We start from the raw sequence: 24,930 nt of genomic DNA, 5'->3' as shown, positions 1-24,930 counted from the left end.
GAACAAAGGTAATAAAATAGACTGTAGTAACTCTTATACTCTTACAGAATACCATTTAATTAAAATGTTCATATAAATAAAGTGTGTTGATCCTTGGCACTACTGGTGAAAGACACTTTCCAGTTATTATTCATAATATATAGAAATTTGATCTCGGATTCTGCTGGTGGCCAAGCCCTTTCATTTCCTTCAAAAAGCTAATGATATTATGGTTTTGGCCTAATCTTACTTATTCGTGAACACAGACAAATTCACTGAACAAATATCAAGTACAAACTATGTAGTAAGTTCTGTGCTTCTGGACCTTCCCCCCCGCCACATTTAAATATTAATGTGTCAAAATGTAAAATAGATTCTAAAGCATTTTACAATATATGAAATAGTCTAAGTATAATGATGGCATACTTACAGCACTGTGGCATTCAAACACAAAATACAAGGGGGTGTGGAATGCTGTTCTAGTATCTCTTTCAACCAGTATTCCACTTTTAATATTAGGAAAGAGGATATTTGCAATGAATGACTTACAAGATTGGTAAAGGCTACTGAAGGCCAAAGTAGCTCTTCCAAAACTAAGCTCACATTCAATACTGCCCAACATCTTGATAATACAGTGAGGTCAGCACTTCTGAATTCACTCATATGTAGGATGAATAAGATCTAGGTGTGAAGAATTCCAATACGATTCTCCAACAAACATTTCCTCCATTAGAAAATCTAGAACCAATTCAAGTGGACTTCTGAATATTCATTTCGTTCACTGTAGCTTTCAAAGGCTCAGTCTCTCCTCCCTCCCCCCACCCCCCAACCATAGCAATTAGGGTAGGTCAACATATTTCAACTTTGGGCAACTAGGGAAGGTCAATGTATTTCAAAGAGGAACACTAAAGATCCTAAGACCAAGGAGTTCTAAGTGGCATTTTTTAAACTAGTAAAAAAAAAAATTATGTAAACCTTTAAGCCTGACTAGCTTATCTTTCTTCAAATTCCTGCCTTGTGACTTCCCCCCCCTTTTGATTGCTGCCAGCCACAGATGAACCAAATTTACGTTTTCTTAAATTGACTTCTTCACATCAACTCTCTCGATTAAAAAAAAAATAGTTCTACCATTGCACCCCAACAGACATACAAATGATTTCTCAAAGGTATTGGAAATATAGGCCTGTGGTTCACTGGGAATCAGACAAATCAGTACTGCACACCTCTTTAAATATGTCATTATGCTCCTAACTAGCCTTTTAGTTAAATTCTAGTCTGTTGCAGGATATGAAATAAGCATTAGTACAGGTTAGCTGTTGGGTAAAGCAATGGTTCTTAACATTCTGTATTGTTAACAAGTTACCTTTTTGCGGGGAGGGATGGTGACAGCAAAAAAGACTAAAATCACCTTATATTATCATTCTTTTTAAATTTTTAAATTTTATTCATTTATTTGTCGAGGAGTGGGGCACAAGCAGAGGGAGCAGCAGGCTCTCTGCTGAGCAAGGAGCCCAGTGCAGGACTGTAATCATTGTTTTAAGCCAAAAAAAAAAAAGGGGGGGGTGCTGACGTGGACAACCACGCGTAGTACGGCAAGTTGCCTTTCTTTCTGCCCTGAACCCACAGATACTTCTGCTATAGGTTTTGAAAACAATACTACATTATGGAATAGGTCTCAGATTTGATATAGCACCAAAAGATCTCTGGCACTGGGGAGACCTCAGAAAACAGCATATTAAAGACACCAGGGAATTAGAAGCAGCACTGTTCAAAGGTCACATTTTCATAATTTGTGGATGACAGGTCATATTCACAGGTAAACAATTCTTAGAATTATTATTTAAAAATACCTAGCCCTGTCCAGACTCTTCTGATTTTCATTAGGGTATGTTTAGCATATTGTTAAGAACCAAAGGGCGAGATCATCATTTCTCCCAAGTTTTTAGTCTCAGGACTCCTTTATACTCTTTAAAGTTTTTGAGGAATCCAAAGAACTGCTGTTTAGTGCATTATTTCTAGTTATAGTTGCCATATTAGAAATTAACACTTGGAAAAAATTTTTTAACACTGGAAAATTTTTTAAATATTTATTCATTCATTTAAAATCACAGTTGTAAATAGATGTTAATGTAACAGACTTTTTAAAAAAGATTTTATTTATTTGAGAGAGAGGTGCCCCTGAAGTAACCTTTCTTTAAACAGCTCCTTTTTAACTTAGAAGTACTACTGACAGATGATTAAGACTTGGGTATCTGGACGACCTTTTCTAAAAATTGAATCAAGTGAGGGGCGCCTGGGTGGCTCAGTCGCTAAGCGTCTGCCTTCAGCTCAGGTCATGATCTCAGGGTCTTGGGATCGAGCCCCACATCGGGCTCCCTGCTCCACAGGAAGCCTGCTTCTCCCTCTCCCACTCCCCCTGCTTGTGCTCCCTCTCTCGCTGTGTCTCTCTCTGTCAAATAAATAAAATATTAAAAAAGTAAAGTAAATAAAAATTGAATCAAGTGAGCCTGTTCTTTCAAGGAAAAAAAATAACAGCATTTGTTGCTGATGGTAAAATGTAAGTGTTCAAGCAAAAATTAGAATTTTAGAAAACTTTTATCCACCACATGAACTTGACAACTTCCTAATACTTAGATTTTTCTGATGAGATCAGTGATGATGTTAAATAACCATGATTTTTTTGATATTGTATAATCTTGAATCACCGTAAGATCTGCATAACTCAGGGAACCAGTACTTTCCAAATGACCAATGCATGAATTACAAAACCATGCATGGATAAAGGATCCATTTGATATGTAAGACAGATCCGTGCATTTTTATTTAGTACAAAGAGTTCACTAATACAGTTTCAAATTCTACCTTGCACCTAACCTTTAAGAAACTGCCACTTGTTGAGTTTGGGTGCAGTACCAAAGATGTATACAATTATTTCAAAATGCTATTAAGTGCTATAAATACAATTTTCTAATTGCCAATCTGCATGAGTACAGATTTCCTTCATTTACCTAAACCAGAAGAACAGATCACAATAGATCTAACGCAGATATGAAGATCCAGCTGTCCTCTATTAAGTTTGACATTAAAGAGGTTTCAAAAATGACAATGCCACTCTTATTACTTTTTTGGGGGAAATGTTTTTAATTAAAAGAGTCTATTCCGGGATGCCTGGGTGGCTCAGTTGGTTAGGCGTCTGCCGTCAGCTCAGGTCATGATTCCGGGGTCCTGGGAATGAGCCCCGAGTCGGGTTCCCTGCTCAGCAGGGAGTCTGCTTCTCCCTCTCTCTCTGCCCCTCCCCCGGCTTGTGCTCTCTCTCTCTCTCTCAGATAAATAAATAAATAAAATCTTTAAAAAAAAGAAAGGCTACTTCAGCTCACAACTCAGTCATACAAGTGCTTTTCCTTCTGACAACCCTCATACTTTGGAATGGCGCAGAAGTGCTTTATGCCTACCTCCCATTTCATTGCACAGAATATTCCAAAACAGCTGTGCATGACAGGGCAGAGATTTAACAAAATTAATTATGCATACTGATTCATCAAGGGCATTCCTAAGTGAAACTGGAATTTTTTTTATTATAAATGCATAGGGATATAGTATACGATACATCTTGGCGCCTCTGTCTTAATTTCTGCTAAAGGTGCCAGCGGTATTTTCCCACCATTGTGCTTTTACACCAGCTCTGTAAACATCAACCCAGCGACTATGGCAAATTATGTCTGTGTATTACTATGAAAACAGTTTTCAATTCGTGGACCCCTGAAAGAGTTTGAGGGACCAGTGGTCCCAGATTATATTTTTAAAATTGTTGGGCTAGATTAACGGTCCTCAAACTGTAATAAGCATGATGATTACTTGAGAAACTTGTTAAAACACTGAACTCCCTGGGCCCCATTCCCTGATTCAGTCTGTCTGAGGCCAGACTCAGAAATCTGTAGTTTAACAAGTTCTCTGGGTTCTTTTGCTGCATGTGGTCTGTGGCTCATGCTTTCAGAGATACCGGGCTGGAGTTTGAATTATAGCTTGATGTTATGGTCAAGGAATTTCAAGATAGTGGTTCTCTCTGGCCAGATCAACACTAATCCTTCACTCTGCCTAGAAGAACTCCGCCAATAGAATTATTTTGTTTTTATCAGTAAGTACTTCATACAGAGAAGTTCAAAAATTAGCCACATCAGAAACAGGCCCATTCCTTTCCTGTTAGCATACATCTCCGTTGCCTCTCCCTTGTTTCTTACTAAATCTCTATAACAACCTCCTAACTGGTCTTCGAGCCACCAGTATTAGCCTCCAATTCATTCTTCCACAGCTACCAAATAAATTTTTCTAAAGGGGAAAAAATGTTCTTATTTTTTAAGGCCTTTAAAGGCCCTTAAAGGAGCTCTATTTCACCTACAGAATAAAGTTCACTCTCCTAAGATCCCCACCCATCTGGGTTAGGAATTGAGCTTTTACACTGTCTAGCACAGACTTCCCTTGAAGTTATCTGGGATTTTTGAGTTTTGCTAACTATGAACTCCTTCAGGTCAGGGACTGTCTTTCATCACTGTATCTACAACATCTAGCAGAGTGCCTGGCACATAATAGATGTCATATAAATGTTTGATAAATGTCATGTTACGTATGCTGTACGTAGCGATAATGTGAATCATGATTCAATCTGAAAACAAATTTATCCTTAAAGGTAATTGCGGTGAACAGAGTCTAAGGTGTGCCTCTTCCTACAGTCAAAGACGGCATATCCTGAGAGGGCATGTCTGCCTACAGCAAGGACACATTATACATACACAGATAACAAGTTAAACACTAATTCTACTCTAAAGACTTTGGGTTTAATGTGACGCCTACTGCCACAGGGAAGCACTAATGGCCACACTAATCCCTCTCCAACCTGGGCCCTGACCATACCTCAGTTTCCCATTTACATTCAGGAGCTAGGACAGATGGCCATTTCAGCCCAAGCTCAAGTTAGAACCCAGTCATCCCGGCTCACTGGGAGACTGGTAATTCAGCCACTTATGAGGAGGTTCAGAGGACATAAAAGAGAAGTCTGGCAACAGCTGGAAGAGGTTTAATGTCTATACAACCTTCAATTTGCGCTGATACTAAGGAGAGGAAAACAAGATATGGTATTGCAAGACTATGCAGAAACTGTAGTACGTATGTTATTTCATTAATAGGGTATTCTGTAATTGTAGTAAAATTTTTATGCTAAAGTTCTATTGTCATAGTTTTTGTTTTGGGGTAGTAAGGTTTCTAGAAAGCAAATTCAACATTTGTTGTTGCTGTTTATTAAATGTTTTCTGGAGGAAGGTTAGCCGGTAAACTCCACAGCATCAATGTATTTATTCAATCCTTCGGGATAATAAATTGTGCAATATCCAGAGCTGTTCAGAATCTGATAAGAATATCTGATGGTGCAAGGTGAAGCAACTACTGACTAGCAACATAGACACCACAGGTTAAAAACAATTAGAAAGATATTTGTCGGGCAGTAAAAAAGGATAAACAAGAGATTTAGGGGTTTCGGGCAAAGGAAACTTAGACAAAGGAGTGTAAGAAATTATGGTGATCATTTGTCCTTGTATTAATCAGTTCTGTTTCCCTGTAACATGAGACCTTGGGAAGGAGAATTCCAGTGAATAAATTGTTGCTGTAACCACAGGGAAAATATTAGCACAAAACCAAGCCACAGCCTAGACTTCCAATGAAACTGGGACATGGTCTTCACTACTTGCCACTTTACCCTCAACCTTTCAGACCAGGTGACACTAGTACAAGAATGTATGGAAGGAACATGCACTTTGTACCCTAAATATTTCCGAACTCTAGGGAGTGCCATTTTTGTGTAGATCTAAAAAGCCCCATCTAAATTGATGTTTTAGTGTCAGACTAAAATATCATTGGCAAAAAAAAAAAAAAAAAATGCAATAAGGGCTGAAAAGCGGGGCTCCCTGGAAGAAAAGGACCACGTCATTGTTTATCTTTAGCTACTCCCTGCTCACTCTTCTCCTACCACAATACCCAGCACAGTGCTGGTCATAAAGGGTATTCAAAATTGTGTTTAAATTGGAACTTCTTTTTGCATGCATTCTCTTTAGGTACAGTTTGTGAGAGGGGAATTACACTGGAAATTTCATTAATCATTAAAATTAGGAAGAGCATTGTGTTTAGAGATCTGGTATTCATCTTGACCTGACCATAAGAACCCAAGGGTACAAAAGTCACAGATGTCCCATTAGTATTCTATTAGGTCTCTGGATTAGAGAAAAAGAGAATTTGGTATGCCTCTGCAGAAATTCTGGTATCATTTAGTATTAAAAAACTCATAAACAAGGACACTCTACTAACTGAGAATATTAAATTTCCTCCTATATGAAATATTACAAAAGCTAACTTTTTTTAATTTTTTTTTTTTAGATTTTATTTATTTGAGAGAGAGAGACAGAGATAGTGAGAGAGAGAGAGCACAAGTAGGGAAGAGAGGGAGAAGCAGGCTCCCCACAGAGCAGGGAGCCCGATGCGGGACTCAATCCCAGGACCCTGGGATCATGACCTGAGCTGAAGGCAGACGCTTAACCGACTGAGCCACCCAGGTGCCCACAAAAGCTAACTTTTGTACTAAGGTCCACACACTAAATATAAAAACAAACATAAACTGGTCTCGCTTGTGTTTTTATACTTTCACAATAAATTGTTTCTGAAAGTCAATAAGGAAAATAAGCCTAGCCTGTAGAGAACTATACTTTGAAGTCACATTAACATCTAAAAGGTACCAACCACATTAGTACAAAGAAATATAACTAAAAGGTTTGTCATCACGTCTAAAACATGCTGTTCTTATCAGAGTGAGATAACTAGTTTAGTCACTCCTTGACACTGACAATACTTTGATACAGTTGAAATCTGAGGCCAAGCTAATAAAATAAGGGAGGAGGAAAGAAGGAGGGAGGAGTTATCAAATGCATGGCAATATCAGTGTTTTCCAAATTCTATTTCAGGTGGTAAGTGTTTTAAGAAAAAAAAGGGTTCTATAGATCAGTAAGTTTAGAAAATGATCCATGGAACAAGTTGAACAGTGCTTCTTTAGCACATCAGGGGCTCTGAGAAGCCATGCAGCGATCTGCATTGCCAATCTCCAAAAAAAAGTGCTACAGATGAGGGTAAGGAGGTTGTTAATTCCTTTAAAGAACCTGGCTGTGTAGTACTTCGTGCTTTATATGTTATTTGATTTATCCCTCACAATAACCCTACAAGGTAGGTACGGTTATCACCTCCCATTCTATAGATGAAAAAACTGAGGGTTTTTTTGGTAAAGATTTTATTTATTTATTTGACAGAGAGTTGAGAGAGAAAGAGAGAGACAGCAAGAGCGGGAACACAAGCAGGGGGAGTGGGAGAGGGAGAAGCAGGCTTCCCGCAGAACAGGAAGCCTGATGCGGGGCTTGATCCCAGGACCCTGGGATCACGACCAGAGCCGAAGGCAGATACTTAATGACTGAGCCACCCAGGTGCCCCAAAAAAGCTGAGTCTTAAAGAGGTTAATCTGGCTAAGGTTATATATAAAGCTATTACATGACAGAGTTGGGAGTCAAATCAAAATCCATCTGATTCCTAAGTCCCCTCTCTTTGTCACCATGCCATCAAAAGGTCCATAGCCATTTCTATTGTTATAGTGTAACATCTTGATTTTAAGGAGTCATTGCTGCTTAAAATGGAAATGCACAGGGAGAAGAACAACATAGTTGTTTCAGCTTCTTGATTATGTGATTTCTCCCTGCGTTTCTCAAAAACTATCCAGAAAAACAGCAATTTGGATGTCATGGGTTTTTTCCCCCTGCTTTTACATATAAAACAATTACATATTTAAAAATGTGGTAGTGAACAGCTACAATAACGAAAGGAGAAATACTACGTTTAGTAATAAAACTGTTAGCAAAAGGTTCGAGAGAACTAACATTTGCTAAATGTCCCTCCATGTCAAACACTTTATTTACAAAATCACAGAACATGGGCATTTCTATTCCACTTTTTATGAGCAAGATCAATGAAGCCCAGGTTCACAACTTGCCCAAGATCACATATTTATTAATTGGTAGAACTGGAATTCAAGCTAAGCAGTGTGACTCAAGGACACCCATTCTTCCATTGTAATATGCTATCTTTCAATTTCAAATAGAACACATTCATCCTTGGTACACTAGATTGAAATAAAAACAGAGCAATCATGTAGCTTTCCTTATCATCAAAGAATAATCTGTTAGTCTTTAATTACATTACTCAAGGTAAGTCAACAACCTCTTCTTCATCAATTCAACCAAAAGGCATCAGTCAAATAGGAATGGCAAAAAGGGTTGGAGGACGGGGGCTAGGGCAAGGGAGGTGAGTGGTGGGCTGGCATTAGCCAGTTTCAGTCTCTTAAACATCCTTGTCCTCTTGCCAAAAATGAAATGAAGGTGGCAGAAAACAAGACTTTGAAATACCACTAGACTCAAAGTATTTTGGGACAACGTTAAATATATGTTGCTCATAGGTCTATGAATGGAGACCTCACTCGATATAATCACGGTTTTCTAGCCTTCATCTAAATGATTGTTGAGAGTCTCTAAAATAGAAAAGATGCACCACTTGAAAATATATTAATGGCTAACTAAGTTACAAATCACAGTTATGTTCTTAAAACTTTCAGGAACATTACAAATGCTATTCAAATAAGCCAACTTCTGAGATCACCATAGGTTAGACCACAGGTTAGGAAAACAAATATGTAGAATCCTTAAGGTGAAACACATGGAAAAGGTAAGGCAGAGCTAGAGTGAACATTACAAAGAAAATAAATAAGCAGAGAAAATTCTAAACCAGCATGATCGGGACAAATACAATAAACTATATCTCACCAGGCTATCATTATGAACAAAAGCCACACAGGAAACCCTAATGGGTTGTGTTTCAAAAATTCATTTGTAAGTCAGTTGTTGGGAAGTAGAGGCAACACATTTTCCCATAGTAATGTTGCTAAACAGTGCTTGGGTTACCAAATGAGCCCACAAACGATTGCATGTAAAAGGCTTTGAGGACTAAAAACTGCAAAGCATATATGATTATTTAACCCATATTTGTAATAAAACTTTGCAGGAAAGAGTTATCACTGGAATACCTAAAGCAAAACCAACAAAAGCATTTCAAATTTATCTTAAATATTAGGACAGAAGAAAATACATATTTAATCAGGAGGATTACATGGCTCTTGGGAGGTTTTTGTGGAGATTACAGGAGTAAGTTATGGACACATTCAAGGTTGTTAAGATATGAGAGCCGTGATTTGTTATGATGTTTAATTTCACTTCAAAAGAAGTGGAACAACACAGAAGGAAGCTCAGACTTTTTAAAAGATTTATTTATTTATTTGAGAGAGAGAGAAAAAGAGAGAGAGTATGTGAGCTGGGGGAGGGGCAGAGGGAGAGAAAGAATCTCAAGCCGACTCCCCACTGAGCAGGGAGCCGACTGGGGGCTGATCTCAGGACCCTGAGATCATCACCAAGCTGAAATCAAGAATCAGATGCTTAATCAACAGCCACCCAGGCGCCCTGGAAGCTCAGATTTTTTAAAAACGAAGAGGGGGCTCCAGGAGTGTGTGAGGGTGTGTGTGTGTATGTGCAAGATTATCTAAGGTAGAATTAATCAAGCTATGAAAGACAGGGGAGGAGGGTGGAAAAGTCGGATACAAAATCTGTCCTCAGAGGAAAAGAAGTGGTACAGAAGGTACCCTTGAATTTGAATTTCTTATGTGAACTGCTAATTGGTGGAGTTTTGTCTAGCAGACTATCACTTCAAGGGAAATGCTAATTTTAAAAACAAGTAATTCAATTTTAATGATGTCTTAAATATCATCTTGATTGAGCTTGTATGTTCAGCATATCACCAATAAAGTGTAAAATAAGAACACCATGATTCTCCTCTGCCCTTACTCTTAACAAATTTTCCTCTTTTCTTGAATGACAAAAACTACCGTCATCAGATGAACCCAGTGTGTCATAGGTAAGAATTGCCAATATATCGAATTCTTCATACAAAGCTGTTAAACTTAGCACTATTCTTATAAGTACTGAGAAGAACAGATATTGAAGGGGGCAAGTGAGGGGAAGAAGGCTTCTTATGGGAAAGAAACAAAAATACCAAGAAAGGTGAGAGGTGTGTGTATGTGTCAGCGGGGGTGGGGGGCTGGGGGGGGAGGGGGAATACATAAATAGTGATACAAAGGATAAAGAGAAATAGTTCATATTAAAATAGGAAAAGTCAGTCTTTAAAATTCTTTGGTGTTCGGGCGCCTGGGTGGCTCAATTGGTTAAGCGACTGCCTTCAGCTCAGGTCATGATCCCAGAGTCCTGGGATCGAGTCCCGCATCGGGCTCCCTGCTCTGTGGGGAGCCTGCTTCTCCCTCCCCCACTCCCCCTGCTTGTGTTCCCTCTCTCGCTGTGTCTCTCTCTGTCAAATAAATAAATAAAATCTTTAAAAAAAAAAAGAAAAAAAAATTCTTTGGTGTTCAAGGTTATTTTACATGTGAAGAAACCAATTAGTGTTAACAAGAAAGGACCACATTAATAATCATACGGGTTAGGTATATTCAAAAGGCCAAAGGAATTCTTTAAATTTTCATAATAGTCTGTAAATCATTTCTATTATCAGATATGATTTGTTCCTATTGTTGCTATAGTCACATTATTAATGCTTTCTTTAGGATTATCAATGCTATAGGAATATTTTTTGGGTTTTTAAGAAACAGTAACTGATTTTTTCTGATTACAAGTATAAAATATATTCAGCATAGGAAATTCAGAAAATACAGAAAAACATGATGAAAAGAATAATAATCGTCCATAATTCTACCAACCGGAAATAGTCAAGGTTATTAACATTTAAGCTAAGACTTTTTAGTTGCAGGCAGCATTTCACTAAGCTACTTCAACATTTTATCTGAAACGATAATGACTAATATCTTGAGAGAAACACACACGCACACACACAAACACATCATCATCATCAAGTGAGTTCTAGACCATCTTCTTTCAAAAAAGCTCAAAATAAATAGGGTTAATTTAAAGTCACTGATTTGTAGCTACCTTGAGCTTTCAAGCATTAAAACCAAGTAAATCACGACTAGGTTCTGAACCTAATGGCCTCCATGAAGTCAGGCATGAATCACCAAACTTTCTTTTCCAAAGAAATCAATATTGTAACAAGCCTATGGGTAAATTCAAGCAGCAAGCATGTGCCCTGATATATAGAAAGACATACATACAGCTTAAAGAGAAAAAAGAACAGGAAACAGAACAACAACAAAGAGCCCTTGTGCTCTGCTTTGCTCATTGGGCTCCAAAGTGGGAGTTAACAGCAAAATGTGGCAACTCTGAACTGGCTTGGTAACTGCATCAAAAAGTGCACGTCCTCTGTGCTTGGAAAGCACTCCCCTACAGTACGTAGCTGAGGATCGCCACCGGTAACTAGCTCCAGAGCAGCAAGGTGATGGTTTCTGTGGGTGACTCAGTTCCTACCACACGCTAACAAGAGGTCACTCCCTCAGGACACAAACTTCAAAAATTCTTCATCTTGGGGTGTGAGGTAGTCTTCCAGCCTTCTGGTATGGTTCTGTTTCTTGATCTAGGCACTCGCTGCACAGGCATGTTCACTTTGTGAAAATCCACTGAGCTACAGACTAATGATTTCTGTACCCCTTTGGTACGTACGTTACACTTCAACAAAATTTGCATATACTGAAAATTCTTCATCCCCAGATAATATTTGTGATACCCTCTCAAGTAAACTCTGGGCAAAACTCCAACAACAGTGTACAGTTCAGTGGCCATCGTGAAAACGAAAAGCCATTTTAGCCAATAAGGTGCTACTTAACCAAGCAACAGGGAAACTAGGTGCAAACCTCATTTGTGACAAAGACATCACCTCTAGGAATATCATGGGAGAAGAGGAGCTAAAAGCACACATGGTGATCAAAGCTCTCAAAAGATCAAGGCCACAACAGGCAATGCATATGGGTTAGACCAGATCACGTTTATGGCCAGAAGTATACATTTAGGTAAAGCTCTATAGAGCATATTTTTGTTCTAAATTTTCCAATTCATAACCCTCCCTGTCACCATTTCTGCACTTTCTTTCTGCTGGTTAATGAAAGAGAAGCTTGATCCCTAACCCCCCAGTCAAAAACTACCTCCTTCAACTTATAAGGAAATCCTCTATTTTTAATTACATGGGGAAATGCTTACAATAACAAGTTGGATACAAAATCGTACATACAGTATATATTTATAATTCTTTAAATATATATGCAGAGCAAAAGAAGAAAATGACAACAAAAACACCCCAAAATGCTAAAATGCTTATATCTATAGATTTTTATGTTTTTCTTTAAATTGTATTTTTTTTAAAGATTTTATTTATTTATTTGAGAGAGAGAGTGAGAGAGAGAAAGAGCACAAGAGGGGGGAGCGGGAGAGGGAGAAGCAGACTCCCTGCTGAGCAGGGAGCCCGATGCGGGACTCGATCCTGGGACTCCAGGATCATGACCTAAGCAGAAGGCAGTCGCTTAACCAACTGAGCCACCCAGGCGCCCTTTAAATTGTATTTTAATGCTACATTAATATTCATTAAAAAAACCATTATGATCAAAGCAGGATATAAAACCCTATCTATACATGAAAAAGGAGACAAGAAAGAATATTAATGGAATTGTGGAATTATGCATAGCTTTTTAGTTTTATACTTTTCTGTATTTTCCAGGTTTTCCGCAAGAGGTAGGATTAATTTTATCATCCGAAATAACATGGAAAATGTCTTTGATACTCCCCTGTTTACTCCATTTAAGCCTGGGAACATAGATTAAATATGGCATTCTGTAGGAGATAACACATCTTCCAGGGACTGAGGGGGGCGTGGAGTTCTTTATGTGCTTACAAAAACAATTTGCTGATCGAGCTGTATTTCTTTTTTTTTTTTTTTAAGGTTTGTATGTAATGGAATTCCACATATCACCAACATGTTCAATGGAAGCATTTTAATTGGAGACATAAATTGAATGCTGGTGTAAACTAAGTTTTTAAAACAAAACAAAACAAAACAAAAAACAGAACAGGGAAAGTTCAATGTAAATACTGATTCTCACTATCTGTTACCTAGGTCATTTCATCATTAAAACCCTATAAACTGGCCTATGATGGTGATCACCATAAAAATTAGGGAGCTTGCAATCTGGAAGCATTAGTACACTTTTATTCCTCCTACTTTACCTTAATTATTTTGTATATTCAGGCAAGAAGCACAGTATGCATACAATAGATCCTTGATAAAAGCTCAGTGAATTGAACTTTTTTTTTAAAAAGATTTTACTTATTTGAGAGAGAGAGAGACTGAGGGAGAGAGAGAACATGAGCAGAGAGAGAAAAACAGACTCCCCGCTAAGCAGGGAGCCCTGATCCCAGGACCCTGAGGTCATGACCTGGGCCAAAGGGCAGACGCCTAGCTGACTGAGCCATGTAAGCGCCCCTCAATGAATTGAACTTTAATCCCCTTCCCCATTAGATACTTTTCTAGTGAATCTTATGACCCTCTGGCATTCTTGGGTATTTTTTTTTGCATTCTTGGGTACTTAGAGCAACCCAACAAGCATTTTTAGAGCACATACAGTACAAAGGTTCCCATGAGGAAGATGAAAATTAATCAAGTGTTACAGTCCAGTAGGAAGGCAAGAGAAGTAAACATATAACTACCAGCAAAATGCAAAAAGTACAAGACATGGAGTGCCATGAGAGCAAAACAAAAGGATTATTTTGGTTTTGGTGTGGGGTGTGGTGGGAAGAGGAAAAGAAGGAATTGAGAAAGGTTTCAAAGATGAGGAGGCATCTGTATTGAGTTTTGAAGGATGGGTAAATCTTTGGCTAGCAGAGCTGGGAAGAAAAGGGTATGGAGGAAAAGCAGTACAAACAAAGGAATGATAATGGGAAAGGACAGAGGGCATTTAGGGGTCAACATGAGAGAGGAGGTATATAAAGCTTTGAAAGGGTGTTGGGACCAGATTAAGAGGCTCATGGGCCATGCTGGGAAATACAGTCTAAAACTCGTAAGTAATGGCATAGACGTGATCAGAGCTGTGTGCCAGTGGTATATGTGGAAGAACGACGGGAAGAAACGACTAGAGGTGGAGACCAATTAGAAGCCTAAGCATTTGTTCCTATGAGAAGACACAGGAACGAAAAGCAGGGTAATAACAGTTGAAAGGGAGAAGGGGACATTATGTGAGAAGATCTAAAGTGATAGAATCATCTGGACGTTGCAGTTATTCATCGGAGGTGGGGCTGCTGGTGGCCTGAGCGTGAATGTAAGGAAGAAGAGGTGTTGGATGAATGAATTAATAAAATAACAGAAATAAAACAAAAGAGAAGCAAGAGAAACAAAAGACTGCTTGGAAGAATTTCAAAGGAGTGGTCAACAGTGTTAAATACAGTACTGCAGAGATATCAAAAAGGATGTATCTAGAAATTGATTTTGAACCAGTACTTTACATTGGTAAATCATCACCACCCAGTCTCTTCTCATCCTCTTTGGAACCTCTCTATTTAAAAAGGTTCTTTTCAAAGTCAACATCCTAGAAAAAAAAGCAGACTAACAATTAAATGTCATGTGGCTGACAAGGGACTGGGTGGTGATAAAACATTATCTCAAAGTCCTTTGTGAAGAAGACTGGTAGCTTGAGGGAGAAGTAGTTATATGAAAAAAGAATGACAAACACAGGTGGGCCCAAAGATCATTTTCTTGTAAAGAATTCAGTCGGCTCACCCGATTCCTAAAGTGTTGAAGGTAGCATTTTAGGTAATGTGGACTTTGAAGTACTCCAGGCTATTCATCTTCAAATTATGTACTACCAACATCAGATTCCATTTTTGTTTTCTGAAATACATTTAACTATCTTAATTGTCATAAAAACACTTTTTTAGTAGCTTCCAATATGCCAGGCACTGTGTTAAACACTGTATTTGCATTATCTCATTTAATCCCAGAGATCTTTTTTTTTTTTTAAAGATTTTATTTATTTGTGAGAGAGAGAGAGAGAGAAAACGTGCGTGAACAAGCAGGGGGAGCGGCAGGCAGAGGGAGAGGGAGAAGCAGGCTCCCCATTGAGCAGGGAGCCCGATGCAGGACTCGATCCCAGGACCCCGGGATCATGACCTGAGCCGAAGGCAGCCGCTTAACCGACTGAGCCACCCAGGTGTCCCTCCCAGCGATCTTATGTGGCAAGATTATCATTATGCCCATCCTACACAGGAGAAAACAGAGAGTTAAAGAAGTAAAATGACTGGCCTAAGATTTTAAAGATACAGAAAGTCCCTGACTTCCGATGATTCAACTTAATGACTGCATCAAAGCAAAATGCATTCAGTAGAAACTGTACTTCACATTTGGAACACTGATCTTTTCGGGAGGTAGCAATTTGCAGGAGATCCGCTCTCAGGATGCTGGGCAGTGGCAGCCACCGGGGACGCCCAGTCAGACAAGAGGTCATGGTGGTAAACAATCTGTACATTTATATCCCTTCTGTACCATACAACCATTCCGTTTTTCCCTTTCATTACAGCATTCAATAAATCACACGAGACAGTCAACACTTCAGTATCAAATAGGCTTTGTGTTAGATGATCATGCCCAGCTGTAGGCTAATGTAGGTGTTCTGAGCACGTTTAAGGTAGGTCAGGCTAAACTATATTCGGTAGGTTAAGGCGTTATTAAACACATTTTCGACTTAATATTTTCAACTTACGATGGGTTTATCAGGGACGTAACCCCATCGGAAGTCGAGAAGTTCTGTAGTTTAAGTGGCAGAGCCCAACCTCTTAAGATGTTTCAACAATGTATACAAAGCAACCGTTTTATACATCCCATCGGAGACCACCAAATCATTGACTTAAACTGCTTGGTTTATTCACTTTTGTTTGTTTGTTTTAACAGCCCTCAGGAATAATGCTTCTCCTGTCATGCCTTTGAATATGTTTCAAGTTCCTGTAAATGTGTCATGGATTAGAAAGGTTGTAGCTCTCTTTCAATTAATTCATGTCTGTGCATATTGACTCAAGGAAAATTGTACAAGCAAGTACCCATACCACTTCAACCCGTGGGCTGTGCTCAATTAGACAGCATGCAAGGTTCAGGCCCATCTGCCTTGGAAAAGCAGAACAGTTAGTTGCACAATAGCACGTGTAGCGTGTCTCACCGTGACAATCCTACATTTTACATGGCTTTCATGCGTACTCTCAGTTTTGGTTGCTTATTTCATTCTCATACTTAAGATAAGCTATATGAATAGTGATTAACCTTGGAAACCAAAAATTTCTCCTAATTTTCTTCCAGGATTCTGGATCAATTTGACTGAAAAATACCCAGAGACTGCAAGACAAACTGTTAATAAACATCTATCATTTGCAATTATTTATCCGTGTGAATCAGGATTTTCTGGACACTTTGCAACCAAAATGAGGTATGGGAACAAACCGCATTGGTTGATGCAAGGTTAAAACCACCTCCTGTGACATTTTGGTATATATAAAAACAGCCTCGGGGTGTCTGGGTGGCTCAGTGAGTGAAGCGTCTGCCTTTGGCTCACGTTGTAATCCCAGGGTCCTAGGATCCAGCCCCACATCTGGCTCCCCGCTCAGCGGGAAGCCTGCTTTCCCTCTCCCTCTGCCCTTCCCCCCCCCCCAGCTGGTGCTCCCTCTCTCTCTCTCTTTCTCTCTCGAATAAATAAATCTTAAAAAAAAAAAAGCCTCATTTTCCCAACTGAATGCTCTTTAAAGTGGAGTTTCTCTCCAATAAACAAAAGTTTTAAAGCAACTGCTCTAAACCAGTTAGTTCTGTTACTTCAAAGAAACGGGTCTTCCTTCATGTTCCCAGGCCTGTGATAGGCGAGAGTATGGATGTTCAGCATAAACTTAAAGAACAAACAATTCAAGCACAGGCTCTGCTGAGAGTGGGTCAAGAGAGGTTTCATAAACACCTAGGACAGCAACGGCTTTTCAACATTTGGTGGCCTTGTATAATTCAAGCCAATACACATTGAGTTAATCAACACTTAAACCTCAATCCCACCTCTTTGCCACGAAGATCCCGGATAAATTGTTTCTGATCAGAGATTACAATGAACCCTAGGCTTACTCAGGAATGAACAAAGCAAAACACACAGAACTTTGGGAACAAATGTTCAACAACACACGTGCATGAAATGCAAAGTGATTTTCTCCCCCTGTGTTGAAAAGCAGTTTCTCTAGGAGTTTACGGAGGAAATGTGATTCTATACTTAAAGTAACCAGCTAGTTTTTTGATGGCTAGTTACCCTAATGGTAAAGTTTGCTATAGTTATCATGTCCGGAAGAAATTTTAAAGTCCTCAAATACCTTTCTGAGTGTAATTTAGCTAAGTGGTCAATATTTAGGGCTTTATTTCTATACAGTATCCTAAAACAAAACAGCCATGATTAGATTCAAATTGACAGCTGCATGAACATTTATCTGTATGTTTTCTGCATCTTGTTAGCATTAACCTATCGTAATAACTAACTTTAATTGAGTGTAATTATTATCTGCTAGGTGGTTTAGATTTATTATCCTTAAGAATCATGGCAATGTAAGTATCTCCATCTTACGGAGGCAGAAGCGGAGTCTCAGTAAAGTTAAAGAACCTGACCAACGACACAACGCTATTGTGTAGTAAAACCAGAATTTGATACCCGTTCTTGACTACAGTGCCTGTGCTTTTCCTAGTACACCATATGGTCTCTGAATAACATACAAGAAAGATGTATGTAGAGTGCCTGGCACTCAGTGGGAGCTCAACAAAAGTTAATTTTATTGTCCCTCAAAACTATCAGACAAATATAAGCCTATATTCTTAACAGACTTAGGATGAAAGCACTCTAAACGGGAACTTTAATTAAAGGGTATTCTTCATTTCCCAATCATCCATGCAAATGAATCTCATTTGGAGGAGACAAAGTCAAACCTTTGCATTTACGTAGCCAATGGAAATGTAAGGACTTTAAATTTTACCAAATCCTTCACTGTCATTTTTATTAGGCTTTAAAAAGTAATTTCATTCTAACCAATGAATTATCAACCAAGAGAGATACAGCTGCTCCTTTAACAGACATTCAAATCTAAGAATCACAGCAGTTTAGAGCTGGAAGGGATCTTAAGAGTTCATCTAGTTCGCTTTTGCCTCTGCACACTCTGCCAATTTGGCCTCCACCTTCTACCTCTCTATTATTATTTGGCTAGTGAGTAATTTGTACAAGGTCACAAAGCTGCTAGAGGCACAGAAGGGACTAAAAGAACTCCGATCTCCTGAGTTCCAGTTCAGTGCTCTTTCTATTATACCACCCAGCCACTCAATGTGAATGTTCTCTCTAGGCAGGGCCAAACCCACTGCTTTTAAGAAAAACGCAAAACCTCTAGCACTTAAATAAGCAGATTCATCTCCCCAGTGACTCCCTAAAAGGCTAATCCTATCAGCTAGGCTTTACTGAGAAGGATGATGTGTTAAACTCTTTACAGGCATTATTTCATCTCATCCTCAAGGCAAACCTGTGGGAGTAGTTCTTTCTTAGTTCCTTCCCTTTTGATGGATGAGGGAACACAGACTCCAAAACTTCAAATAAGCTGCCGAAGGTCACAGGACTAGTTAGCAATGGAGCCGGAATTTAACCAAGGTCTGACTTGGGCCCCAGCTCTCAACAACTATGATATACTACTATTATGTGTCCCTTCCCTTCTACCCAATTTTTTTTTCCCTCTGTCCTTTGGGGCTTAGGATCATACATATGCTAAGACTACCTAATCACAAATAAGGTTTCTGGAAGTATCACCGAACAGGGAAAAACAGTAACCCACAACATCTCCACAAACTGAAGACGCACCCAGATTACTTTTTCCCCAAAGTCTAGGCCTTTGCTACCCTCATGCACAAAGCTCTTTTTTCAGTAACATTAATCACCTGTTTCGCCACTCAATAACCTAAATCGGATTTTTCAAAGGCCAACAAAAGCACTGATACCGACAATCACTTGGGACCCGAGACCCCCGGAGGCAGAGAAGAGCCCAAGAACTAGGCAAAGTTTCTGCCCAAACTGCAATGAGGTTAACAGGGCACAGTAACACAATCTCGAACCTGATACTAGGAAACATGGAGAGAAAAACAGGGAGAGAAGAGGGAAAAACCCTGCCTTGGGCCTGAGTCTGTTAATCATGGAAAGAGTGAGGAAGGGATTTCCAGGCCGCCTTCTCTCCAGTCATTATTTCAAAGCCAGTGCCCACCACCAAAGCAGCCAGGGCAAGACACCCTTGTGGAACACCAGGAAAAGGCGACGCAAAGAGCCCAAACAGTCCTTCTCGAGTTGCCAGCCTCCGCACTCGGTTTGTCTTACCCTTTTCCCCCCAGCCAGGCAAAATCTGGAGGATTTTCTCGCCCAACCCCCCCCCCCCCCCCCCGCGCAGGGTGAAATCTCGGGAAGGAGAGGACCCTGCCCCACTCGGTGGGGACAGAAAGGACACTCGCTTTCCTTCGGAGCAAGGGGATAGGGGGAAGACAGCACGGAGGAAAATAAGAAGGAAAAAAAAAGCCACAAAAAAAGAACAAAAACTGGCCTCGGCAGGGGGTTGATGGGGCGCAATGTAGTAGCTGCACTCACCCGGGTGAGACATGGGGATGACCTCATTGCGGGTCCCCGGGAAGTTGAAGATGACGGCTCCAGACGCCCCTCTCTCGTAAGCCAGATGGATCTTGTCGGCGAAGGTGCAGCCCCCGCCGCGCTGGATGAGGGCCAACCAAGAGACCTGCACGGTGCTTCCCCAGTCCCCCGGGACCGTGGGCACCGTGAAATTCGTGTGCGGGTTACAGGCGTTGAGCGCCCCCGGCCCGTCGGGCGGCACCAGGACCCCAGCCACAGGCTCGAGCGGCGAATCCTGGCCGTACACGCCCTCCTCGCTCAGCTCCCACACTGTGCGGTTCACTCCGGTGTGCGGAACCCGCCAGGACACGTTGAGGTACGCGGTCCACACTGCCTCGGCTCCCCGGGAGCCGGGGGCACGGGGGCTCAGCGCCAGCAGGAAGCACCACGCCAGCAATCGGGAAAAGCCGCAGCCGCCGCGGCACAAGACCCCGGCCCCGGGCGGCGGCCCCATGGCGCGCGCGCTCTGCGGTTCCCGCGGGCCCCTGGCCCGCGCCCTCCCGGCTCTCGGCAGGACCCCGGCCGGGCCCAGGTGCGCGCCAGGTGGGGAGGGGCCGGCGCGCGCGGGCAGCGAGGTGGGAGCCGCGAGGCACGTAGCGTCGGGCCGAGCGGTTGCGGCAGATGCAGCGCCTCGCAGCTCCCGTCCTCTGCTCTCCGCTCCTGCCGCGGCCGCGTCGGGCTCTGGGGCTTTAGCAAGAAGCTCCGCCCAGGCGACTGGGGGTAGAGGTGGCAGGGAGGGAGGAAAGGACACTGCGGGATCCGCCTCTTAAAAGGGTAACGGGATGGGCAGGCGTTAGGGTAGGCGCTCAGCTGTGCGGCCAGGTGTGTCGCGGCGTGTTCTAAAAAGATGGTCAGGCCGGGAACTACAGAATCTGCGACCTTATATAAAAGCTCTCCGGTAGGATCCGAGTCCGTTTTGCATTGCGAGAATGGGTTTTTCCCTCCGAACATTTGCCTAAAGGCCGTTTCAGGCTTAAGGTGCCAGAATGTGAAAGTACCTCTGAAAAGCACAGATCCGAAGGGTCTGAGTTGGAGTCAAAGGATTTTTGGGTAGGTGGGTGGTGCTGGGGACAGCTGTTCATATTGAGTCCGGGGGGGGGGGGAGGGGCAGGAAAAGCGCGTTGTTACCTTTTTTTTTTTTTTTAAACCTTTCTCCTTTCCTGCTCCAGGCAGGCGTCATACCTTAGTATTTTCTTAACGCTTACCTCATGCTAAATAGACTACATCAGAAGCCCCTTTTGAAAGTAATCTTAGTCCTCAGAAAAGAATTAATAACGTTTCCATACACCTCAAAACTAAGCCTCTTTTCTTCATCTTCCACAAACCAGGTTTACTCAAATCTATGTATCTGCACCATTCCTGACCTTAACTACACAACCCTTCCCCATTTCCCACCAACTGAAAGGACCCTGACTCGGCGATTCGTTCATGGCACTGTTGCATTATGATTCCTCCTTCCTTTAAGTGTACAAGTTTTATCTACCCAGTCAATTACTGCATTTAATAAGTGCTCCAGAAATATGCATTGGATTGAACTGAATTAATACACCTGTTTTATGACAGCAACGGATAACTTTTGACCTTGGGGAAATTACTTCTCTGTGCCTCAGTTTTCTCATCATCTGTAAAATGGGGATAATAACATTACCTACCTCATAAAGTTGTTCAGACGATTAAATGAGTTCATACGTGTAAAGCACTGAGAACAGTGCTTAGCAGAGTGTAAAAAATATATCTGTTAGATACTATTATTACTAAACAGGGTCAGGGACCCCACCATACCTTTTAAATAATCTTAAAGTTGTCACTTTGAGATAAAAATCAGAGAAAATGATGTTCAGGATGTTTTAGCCACTTTTTCAGTTCAAAGGGATATAATTCACTTTATCCAGCCCAGCATTTGTTAAATTCCCAATCAATCAGTCCCCTCAGTCCTTGGCCCAACATTTAGTTAATCAATATTATTCCCAAAGATTAAGCATGGGACAATTCTTCACTTGATACTCTTATGGCTTGAGAGAAACCTAGAGGAAAATTAACACCATAACTAAACAGCCCGTAGAATCCAAATAAATGGGCAGTTCTGTGAAACATAAACCCTATATACTGAAAAGAACATTATATTAGAGGTCAAGGCTGGTATGGGAGGCCAATAGCATGGCACCCCCAACTACTGAGGATGTTAATCTCCGGGATAAAAATTACCTAGGGAAAAAAGAAAGGGTAGGATCGATCATCTCTAAGAAATGGTACAGTTCCAGAAATTGTCTGATTTTGTTGGCGAAAAACACTCAAAATTCAATAAATATTGCCTGCATGGCAATCAACTATATTGTACTTTAAAGAAACACTGTGTTTAAAATTAAAGAGATCTGTTATAACGCATCTACAAAAATGACCGTTACACAGATATTTGTTAGTATCCAATCTTAAATATTTACGCCACCTCAACTGTATGCCAGCCATGGGCTAAGCATTGGGGTAAAAAAAAATCAAGTAAGACATTAACTCTGCTGTCAAAAGAATTCACGAATTAGCTTTTATGAGACAAACAAGCAAACTGATAGTTGCAGTATAGAGTGCTATATGTACATAGTGCAAATGCTATGACAGAGGTGTACCCAGGGCAGTAATGGGTAACAGAAAAGAGGAACCTCACCCAGACTGGGAAGTAAGGAAAAGCTGCCCAGAGGAAGTTACACCTGTGCTGAGCTTGAGACGGTTAGCCTTCCAAGGCCCAGAATAACACAAGGGAATGAATGCGCGGAGGCATGAAACTGACCATGTTGGGAGACAGCAAGTACTACAGGCTCTGTAAACACAAAAGGGTTGGAACCCAGAGTACGAGACATAAAGTTCAGCAGGTACACAGAGGTCAGTTCTTGAGAGGCCTTTCGGTAAAGCTAGGGAGTTTGGACTTTATCCAAAAGCAAGGAGTAATACAATCAGGGTTTACGCATGGAGTAATATAATCAGATCTGAATTTGAGAGATCATTATGGCTTCTCTGTGGATAATAGATTGGAGGGGACAAGACTAGAAGCAGGGAGCCCAGAGAGAAGATTTTTGGCAGTGCTCCAGGTGAGAGATGAAGGTGGCCCAGCCCAGACCCAGGAGATGTAGAGAAGTGGACAGACTGGAAATGTATTTTGGAGGATGAAAGAGAGGGATGAATTAGGGATTGCTCTGAGGTGTTTGGCTTGGAAGACTGGATGGCATTCAATCGGGAGGAGGGTTTTAAATGTGTAGAAAGGGTAGGAGGAGAGATGAGCTCAGTGTAGACCTGTTGCTCTTGAGGTGCCTATGATGTAACTAGGTAGCACTGTCTGGTGGGCAGTTGGATTTTCTGATTACTGAACACCTACCAAGCGCAAGCCATTGGCGAGGTGTAGGTACACAGAGACCAAAAAAAAAAAAAAAAAAAAGTCCCTGCCCTTGCCCTCAATGAGTTCACAGTTTAGTAGGCAAGTCAGAGAGGTAAACAGATAATAACAGCACAGTTTAATAAATGTTATGACTGAGAAAAACATGGAGTACTATGGCAACATGGGTGTGGCTGAGTTTTTAGGAACAGATAGAGTTAATCAAGTAAAGAGAATAAGGATATTGAGGCAGAGGGAATAGTCTATTACTTGAAAACACCAGGAGCTTTCAGGGAACTAATGTTAATTAGTCAAGTATGGCTGGGAGGCAAGTAGCAAAGGGAAAGCCAGGGGAAGTGAAGCTGGTCAAGTAGGTTATGCCAGAACATGAAGAGTTTAGAAAATTGTGCTAGAGAGTGTCAACTCATTGCCTATGTACTTGCATACACACACACACTCAAAGTGAATATGGCAAAATGGTAACTGTTGAGTCTAGATGGTGGGTCTGTAGGTGCTCACTGTACTATTTTTTTCAACTTGTCTCTGTATTTTAAGCATTTTGCAATGATGAGTTTTAAATTGTGAATTTATATGAAAGTCAGTGGAGCAAATAAATGATTGTTGTCAGACCTAAGCTTAAATAGAGCATCTCGGTTGTACGAGGACAAGACCGGAGGCTGAGGGACTAGTGAGGAAGCTCACCTCCACAGCACTATTATGGAGGTCTAGCCCAGTTGTGGAGATGGAGGCATCAGACGATGAACCATTAAAATCATCCTATGAACTCCCCTTGCTATGAGTCCATTCTCACCAAGCAACCTTATTATCCTTTAGTGCCTCATGTGAATATGCCTACAGGGAGATAATGCACTGATCAGCAAACACTAGTATCTGGTCCACTTGGAAGTTATACTTCTCATTATAAATTAATCAGTTGGCATTCTGGCATATGTATTGGTCTCTTGCGAATTTGGTGAAGTGTGAGTCAGTCCCCAGGAGCCCGGTCTCTGGTTATACCACCAATCAAATTTCAAAGCCTACAAAGCTAGGAGCCAGACTGCGCATCACGACTGCATCAAAGTCCTTCCCCTCCGTGGGGACTTGTCTGGGTAACTCCATGGCTTTCTCCGATCATATCCCTCTGTCTAGCTGTGATTTCTTTTCAAACTGCAGCAGAGCCTTGCTGCTAACAATGAGGTCTGTGGATCAGGAGCATCAGCATTAGCAGGGAGCTTGTGAGACATGAAGAATGTTGGGTCCCACCCCAGACCTGCTGAGTCAGAACCCACGTTTTAACAAGATCCCCAGGTGACTTGTACATGCACATAAGTTTGAGAAGCCCTGGGGTAGACTATTCCTGATGGGTAGCCAGCACCCAGCCTCTGCTTGAACACTCCCAGTGTCAGAGCATTGCATCCTGAGTAGTGCTATACTTTCCTTGCTGGAAGGTTTGTGTAAGCTCAGTTTGATTTTGCCTCGGTCCTGGGACCTCACTTTATTCATATATATATTCCTTATACCCTCAAACCAAATGTCCTAGCCCTAGATGTATTCCCTCGGGGTCCTGCCGTCCCTAAGGCTAATTAATAACAGCTGCTGTTCATTGAACGTTTATACTCTGTACTTTACATGCATTATCTCATTTAACTCTCACAGTCATCCATTATTATTCCCATTTGCAGAAGAGGAAACTGGCTCAGAGAGAACTAGCAACCTGCCTAAGGTCATATGACTAGTCGCAGAATCAGGATTCCAGTGCAGTTCTGACTCTTAAGTATTAACAGCTGTATCTTCCCTCTGGAGGGTGCCATTT

The 24,930-nt window shown here is 41.1% G+C and overlaps 1 protein-coding gene across 2 annotated transcripts in view; it reads right to left on the bottom strand.

Moving 5' to 3' along the window:
- Positions 1-24,930, bottom strand: part of RNF128 (ring finger protein 128) — a 103,155-nt gene that overhangs the window by 42,470 nt on the left and 35,755 nt on the right. The window contains exon 1 of one of the 2 annotated variants that reach the window (XM_045881024.3): positions 19,718-20,432. The exons of the other annotated variant lie outside the window; for it this stretch is intronic. Within the exon in view, the coding sequence (XP_045736980.1) occupies positions 19,718-20,210 (493 nt within the window). The 5' untranslated portion in view covers positions 20,211-20,432. Of the gene's footprint in view, positions 1-19,717; positions 20,433-24,930 lie in introns of those variants that run through there. 2 annotated transcript variants of the gene reach the window in all.

Source organism: Mirounga angustirostris, unplaced genomic scaffold (assembly GCF_029215605.1).
Source record: "Mirounga angustirostris isolate CCGP_5_RB_7025 unplaced genomic scaffold, mMirAng1.0.hap1 SCAF_11, whole genome shotgun sequence".
Lineage (NCBI taxonomy): Eukaryota > Metazoa > Chordata > Mammalia > Carnivora > Phocidae > Mirounga > Mirounga angustirostris.
This window is presented reverse-complemented; position numbering and strand designations above follow the sequence as displayed.